At 41.0% G+C, this 7,828-nt stretch overlaps 1 protein-coding gene across 1 annotated transcript; it reads left to right on the top strand.

Moving 5' to 3' along the window:
• Positions 1-3,354: 3,354 nt before the first annotated feature.
• LOC106089592 (maltase A3) lies at positions 3,355-7,162 on the top strand. Its single transcript, XM_013255482.2, has 6 exons — positions 3,355-3,595; positions 3,664-4,124; positions 5,729-6,181; positions 6,243-6,694; positions 6,834-6,977; positions 7,039-7,162. Exons 1-6 carry the CDS (start codon positions 3,379-3,381, stop codon positions 7,106-7,108), a joined length of 1,797 nt encoding a protein of 598 aa, XP_013110936.2. The 5' UTR covers positions 3,355-3,378; the 3' UTR covers positions 7,109-7,162.
• Positions 7,163-7,828: the final 666 nt, after the last annotated feature.

Consider the following 7,828-nt stretch of genomic DNA (forward strand, 5'->3'; position numbering starts at 1 on the left):
TAACACATTTGTTTTAAGTCATAACGAAACACGTCATGCAAAATTGCAGATAAATCTCATAGGAATTGCGCCCTTTAGCGGCTCAAGAAGTCAAGACCCCAGATCCGTCTATATGATAGCTATATCAGGTTATGGACCGATTGGAACCATACTTAACAAAGTTGGAAGTCATAGCGAACAACATGATGCCAAATTTCACCCACAGACCGGTTTATATGGCAGTTATATCAAAACATTGGAGGCCACCGAATCCTGACGAGACCATCAGAAAAAAATTTTCAGCTGTGTTTTCCCCTCCTAATGCTGGCAAGATTTGTGAGGTACTATGCCACGTAAAATTTCTCTCCAAAGTGGTGTCGCACTGCGGCACGTCGTCGAGCTTAAACTTGAAACGGACTGCACTCATTGATATGTCAGAAGTTTGCCTCTGCTCCTTAATATAATGTTTATGGGTAAAATTTGCAATTTACATCAAAACATGAACCGATTTGGCCTACAATCCCAACCGACCTTCACTAATAAGAAGTATATGTGCAAAATTTCAAGCGACTAGCTTTACCTCTTCGAAACTTCGCGTGTCTTTTCGACAGACGGAGGGACGGACAGACATACGGGAATGGCTAGGGGCACTTAAGTTTTTATGACGGCCAAAAATATATATACTTCATGGGGTCTTAGACGCATATTTCAAGGTGTTACAAACGGAATGACGAAATAAGAATACCCCCTATCCTATGGTGAAGGGTATAATAAACAAAAAACGTAACAAGTAAAAGCGTTCTAAGTACGGCAGGCCTGAATCACCACCATTAATTCTGCAAAAATGTATATGCAAACTAAATTTAGTTGAAGGGCATAATTTTATTCTACATACCAAATTTCTGACAAACTAGCAAAACTAAAGCTTCTAGGAACCGACCAAGGATAATCGAGAGATCGGTTTATATGGGAGCTATATCAGGTTCTTGACCGATGAGGACGGTACTTGGCACAGTTGTTGAAAGAACACCACAGTTGTTAACAGAACACCATGTGCTAAATTTCGGCACAAATCGGATGAAAATTGCGTCTTCCAGTGGCTTAAGAAGTCAAATCGGGAGATCGGTTTATATGGGAGCTATATCCAAATCGGAACCGATATGGCCCATTTGCAATCCCCAAAGACCTACATCGATTTTAAGTGACTGTGCAAACTTCTAAGCGGCTAGCTTTACGCATTCGACCATTATCGTGATTTCGACAGACGGACGGACGGACGGATGGACATGGCTAGATCGACGCAGGATGTCGAGGCGATCAATACCTAGCACAGTTATTAGAATTCATAATAAAACTCCCTATGCAAAATTTCAGTCAAACCGGACGAGAATTGCGGCCTTTAAGGGCTCAAGAAGTCAAGACCCAAGAGCGGTTTATATGGCTCCTATATCAAAACATGGATCGATTTGAACCATACTTAGCGCAGTTGTTGGAAGTTGTACCAAAACACTACGTGCAAAATTTCAGTCAAAACTGACGAGAATTGCGCCCTCTAGAGGCTCAAGAATTCAGGACCCAAGATCGGTTTATATGGCAGCTATATCAAAACATGGACCGATGTGGCCCATTTACAATCCCAACCGACCTACACTAATATAAAGTATGTGTGCAAGATTTCAATTTACTCCTTCGAAAATTAGCGTGCTTTCGACAGACAGACGGACGGACGGACCGACGAACGGACGGACGGATGAACGGACGTACGGACGGACAGACGGAAGGACGGACGGAAGGACGGACGGAAGGACGGACGGAAGGACGGACGTACGGACGGAAGGACGGACATGGCTAGATCGAACGGACGGACATGGCTAAAATAAAATGACGATCATGAATATATATACCTTATGGGGTCTCAGACGCATATTTTGAGGTGTTACAAACAGAATGACGAAATTAGTATACCCCCATTCTATGGTGGAAGGTATAAAAATATACCTTATGGTCCTAGATCAATATTTTGAGGTTTTACAAACGGAATGAATAAATTAGTATACCCCCATCCTATGGTGGTGGAATGCTTTAAGAGAGTGTATCGCACATACATTCACATTTTCATCTTTGGTCTTTAGCATCAAATACGCTCCCTGTCTTTTTTCTTATCTTTCTGTAGAAGGAGAGATACAAGAGTATAATTATTGGTCTACTACTACTAAGCTTCCTATTAACATTCCATACTTCGCTCATATCAATGAGTTTCAGTCCAATTAATGTTTAGGATCAGAGATAAGGGGCCACCTTTTTATACCCAACCCCGAAGGATGAGCGTATATTCATCTTGTCATTCCGTTTGCAACACATCAAAATATCCATTTCCGACCCTATAAAGTATATATATTCTTGATCAGCGTAAAAATCTAAGACGATCTGGCCATGTCCGTCCGTCTGTCTGTTGAAATCACGCTACAGTCTTTAAAAATAGAGATATTGAGCTAAAACTTTGAGGTTGGTTTACATATATACCCGAGGTGGTGGGTATCCAAAGTTCGGCACGACCGAACTTAACGTCCTTTTTACTTGATTATTCAGAGTCCGAACCTTGTAGAGAAGTTTTAACATGACAGGATACCTCACAACTGTAGTCAGCATTAGTAAGGGGATAATCACTTCAGAAAATTGTTCTGATGTTCACGCCGGGATTTGATACGAGGCGTTCGGCGACATAGGCGGGCACCACGGCCACCTCTGCGCCACGGTGGCCTCCATAATAATTGGTCTGGTAAACGGATAATCGTTTGCGATTATCGAAACGCTTGTGCCATAAAAGAATTTTTGATTTTGCAATGAAAGAAAGATTCCTTTACCGTAGGCCAAGTTGCTAAAGGTTTTACAAGCTTTTACAAAGTTACTTCAACATTACTGGCTAACTTTTGATATGTTGGAGCGAAACGTTAAACAGTTACCATTAATACACAACTTTGTAATAAAAGTGTTTTGTTTGTCGTAAATACATTTCAAGCATTTAATTTTTCTACGTGTAGCAACTGCACCATTTTGTTTATGACTCACTCTGATCACTCAAAAGACACGTGATTGAAATCTCGATAGTAATAAAAGTGAAGAGGAATTAATTAAAATGAAATAAAATTTGAATCGTATCATTCATTTTCCACTGCATTTCAGACGATAAATGGAAAAATTAACTATTGCCAAATCAAGTCCATTGGAACAATAATAATATGTATAAATAATTTCCATAATACCCCAATAAATTCTTGGTGACTTCTTTCATTTAGATCATTATCGTCCCAAAAGTGTGTGTGCTTCCAAGTTGCTGCTATCAACTGAAAACACATAGCTTATCTAAGGTGTTTTTAGATTATAAATCGAAAGGTATTAATGAAAATCGATACAATTGTCATACAAACGTGTTACAGTGCACAAGACACTCACCAAATGAGGGTGCTAACGGTGTTTTTTGGTATTTTCATAGGCCTTGTGGGGGTTTCAACCATCCTAGCGGCCGAATTGAAATGGTGGCAAACGGCTTCCTTCTATCAAATCTATCCGAGATCCTTTAAAGACAGCGATGGAGATGGTGTAGGAGATTTAAAGGGTAAGTGCCAAATACTCGATTATTTATTGTTTTCCCAAGGTGATTATTGTTTTTCTTTCGATTTACAGGTATTACCCACCAATTGCCCTATTTGAAAGAGATTGGCGTAACCGCCACTTGGTTGTCGCCCATTTTCACCTCTCCCATGGCAGACTTTGGCTATGATGTGGCCAATCTTACCGAAATCGATCCCACATTCGGCACCATGGAAGACTTTGAAGCATTAATTGCGAAAGCCAAGGCAATTGGTATAAAGATTATTTTGGATTTTGTCCCCAATCATACAAGTGACGAATGTGAATGGTTCATTAAATCGGCGGCCAAAGATCCCGAATATAAGGACTTCTATGTTTGGCATCCGGGCAAGATTGTGAATGGTGTACGCCAACCACCAACAAATTGGATAAGTGTTTTCCGTGGCAGCATGTGGACCTGGCATGAGGGCCGCCAGGAATATTATCTGCATCAGTTCCTGGCCAAACAACCGGATTTGAATTATCGCAATCCCAAGGTCATGGAGGCAATGAAGGTAAGCTGAAGTCTAATGGGTACGGGGGGTTGTTACTTTATAAAACTTTTGATAATCTAATATAGTAGATTTCTAAGTGATCGTACGGGTGTTCTAAGCCACTTGTCAGTTGCTGCCAGCTTTTACTGAGTTTTTTTATACCCTCCACCGTAGGATAGGGGTATACTAATTTCGTCATTCTGTTTGTAACACCTCGAAATATGCGTCTGAGACCCCATAAAGAATATATATTCTTCATCGTCATATCATTTTCAGTCAATCTAGCCATGTCCATCCGTCTGTCTTTCCGTCCGTCTTTCGAAGGAGTAAAGCTAGCCGCTTGAAATTTTGCACAAATATTTTTATTAGCGTAGGTCGGTTGGGATTGTAAATGGGTCAAATCGGTTCATGTTTTGATATAGCTGCCATATAAACCGATCTTGGGTCTTGACTTCTTGAGCCTCTAGAGGGCGCAATTCTTATCCGATTTGACTGAAATTTTGCACGCGGTGTTTTGGTATCACTTTCAACAACTGCGCTAAGTATGGTTTAAATCGGTTCATGTTTAGATATAGCTGCCATATAAACCGATCTTGGGTCTTGACTTCTTGAGCCTCTAGAGGGCGCAATTCTTATCCGATTGGAATGAACTTTTGCAGGACGTGTTTTGTAATGATATCCAACAACTGTACCAAGTATGGTTCAAATCGGTCCATAACCGTGAACCGACGTTCAAGCGGCTCGTCTCGACGTTCTGAGTCGATCTAGCCATGCCCATCCGTGCGTCCGACCGACCTCCGTTCGCCTGTCGAAATCACGATAGCGTTCGAACGCGTAAAGCCAGCCGTTTGAAATTTTGCACAGGTACATAATATTGATGTAGGTCGTCAGGGATTGCAAATGGACCATATCGGTTCAGATTTAGATACAGCTCCCATATAAACCGGTCTCCCGATTTGAATTTTTAAGCCCCTGGAAGCCGCAATTTTTTTCCGATTTGGCTAAAATTTTGCATGTAATGACTGTTATGATTTCCAAAAACTGTGCTAGGTACGGTCCAAATCGGTCTATAACCTGATATAGCTCCCATATAAAGCGATCTCCCCATTTTACTTCTTGAGCCCCTGGAAGCCGCACTTCTCGTCCGATTTGGCTGAAATTTTGCTCGTTATGACTTTCAACAACTGTGTCAAGTACGATCTAAATCGGTCTATAACATGATATTGCTCCCATATAAGCCGATCTCCCGATCTGACTCCTTGGGCCCCTAAAAGCCGCAATTTATGATCTTGATCTTGAGCACCTAAAAACCAAAGTTTTTTTTTTTTTTTGCTAAAATTTTTCAAGTAATATAACGACTTTCAGACAGTGCCAATTACGGTCCAATTCTGATTTTGACCTGATAAAGCTTCCATATAACAGATCTCTTAATTATCCTTGTTCAATTTCTAGAATCCTTAATTTTGCCTGGTTGGGAAAAAATTTGATACGTAGGGTAAAATAATGCCCTACACCTATTTCTTTTTTTTTTGTGCTAATTTTTAACAGAGTCCGTGGTTTCCCATGATTTGCCCCTGTTTCAAATCTCCCCACGTTTTAACTTGTTTCAAATTTCCCCTTTTCAGGATGTTTTCCGCTTTTGGTTGCGTCGTGGTGCTGCTGGCTTCCGTGTTGATGCTGTTCCCCATACCTTTGAGATACAACCTGATGCTCAAGGAAATTATCCGGATGAACCTCGTAATCCCAGTGTAAATGATCCTGAGGATTATATGTACTATGACCACGTATATACCACCAATCAACCTGAAACCATTGATATGGTCTATCAACTCCGTGAGGTGTTGGAAGAAATGGATGCTGAATTGGGTGGTGAGGAACGCATTATTATGACCGAGGCCTATGCCCCATTGGAGGTGCTTATGGAATATTATGGCAATGCCACCCATAAGGGGGCCCAAATTCCCTTCAACTTTGAGTTGATCAGCAATATACAGAAGGATTCCAATGCCTATCAATATGATGAGTTTATCAATAATTGGCTGAGTCACATGCCAGAGGGAGAGGCCGCTAATTGGGTGGTTAGTTTTGAGAATATGAAATTTCTATGTTAAAATTTTCTCATAAAGTTACCAATTCTAGATGGGAAATCATGATAAAAGTCGTTTCTCCTCCCGCTTGGGAGAGGATCGCATTGATATCATCAACATGCTGTTGCTTACCTTGCCTGGGTGCAGCATTACCTATAATGGTGACGAAATCGGCATGACTGATGTCTGGATCAGCTGGGAAGACACCATCGATCCTCAAGCCTGCCAATCGAATCCCCAAGAATATGAACGCCTAACCCGTGATCCTGTTCGCACTCCATTCCAATGGAATGATGATAAATTTGCTGGATTCACCGATGGTACATCCACCTGGCTACCCGTTTCCGATAATTACAAAATGGTCAATGTCAAGAGGGAGAGAGGTATAACACGCAGCCATTTGAATGTCTACAAACAGGTGCGGAATTTAAGAGACGAGCCTGCTTTCCAAAGGGGTCAGACTGAAACAAAGGCATTGAATGAAAATGTTTTGGCTATTAAGAGGTAAGGCAAAATTTAGTATACAAAATGAACCTTTTTTCCTACTTTGATCGGCTTAAAACCACTTGCTGACTCGATTGAAAATCTTCCCTTTAATTCTATTTCGATTTTTACTATATGTCACTCAATTTATTTTCAATAGATATCTTGGAGGTCAGCCAACCTATTTGGTTCTTCTCAATCTCAACGATAATGTTGAGGTAGTAAATTTGAATGCTGCTTTTAGTGGTCTCACTCATCAATTGGAATACGTTGTGGTCACAGATCGTAGTCCTAAATATACAGGGTGCGTCAACATTTGAATCTCTCAGGGCTAAAAAAATAATTTTAAATATTCTATCTTGCAGAGCCATGACCTATGCGGATTCCGTTGTAATGATGCCCAAAGATGCCATTATATTGAAGACAGTGGCTTAAAATCACAAAATCACAACTGTATATCTGAAACGAATAATAAAATTAAATAAAGGAAAATAAATTGTAAAATATCGACTTGGGTTAGGTTGGAAAGGGAGTACGGATATTAATCCCCCCATGCTACTATGGACATACACCTAAGCCTGTAATCGGCTTGTTGTGCATTCTAAATACTAACCAGTAAGGAAAGGCAAAAGTCGAGTTGTACCTGCCCCATAGGTTCAAAGTGGGTCTGAAAACCGCACTATCCTATCTTATTAAACAATCCGTATCACATTTCGACCAAATATGGTCAAACTGCAATAACTGCGGTTCGCAAATGACAACATTATTGCAAATTACCCAAAATTTTACGAACATTAATATTTGATAACGTGGTGTCCATCATTATCACTGGAGGCTTAGCTGAAAGCTACCGGGCGCGTCCACAGGTTGCGGATGGTGGAAAATTCCGTTTTTATGCGGAGTAGCTGCAAATGCGGCCACGGGCAGCCAGCGATTTTGGAGAGGACAGTCTCATTGAGGAGTTAGGTGGCACTGGCTCTTAATTAAATACTGAGTGCCAATGATACTCGAGATGATAAGGCCAGTTATTGGCGCCTTCAAATAACCAATGGCCAACATCAGCATCTGTTCCTAGGATAGAGGCGGCTCGCCGAAACGAGGGATACATGTGCAATCCCACAAAACACATGCGGTTGGGGCGCTAGGCCAGTAACC

The sequence above is a fragment of the Stomoxys calcitrans genome, chromosome 5 (genome assembly GCF_963082655.1).
Source record: "Stomoxys calcitrans chromosome 5, idStoCalc2.1, whole genome shotgun sequence".
Taxonomy (NCBI): domain Eukaryota; kingdom Metazoa; phylum Arthropoda; class Insecta; order Diptera; family Muscidae; genus Stomoxys; species Stomoxys calcitrans.

Coding starts and splice junctions, on each gene's coding strand:
- LOC106089592 (XM_013255482.2), top strand. CDS start 3,379: ATGAAAATCGATACAATTGTCATACAAACGTGTTACAGTGCACAAGAC. Junction 4,125..5,728: donor AGGTCATGGAGGCAATGAAG/GTAAGCTGAAGT, acceptor TCCCCTTTTCAG/GATGTTTTCCGCTTTTGGTT. Junction 6,695..6,833: donor AATGTTTTGGCTATTAAGAG/GTAAGGCAAAAT, acceptor TATTTTCAATAG/ATATCTTGGAGGTCAGCCAA.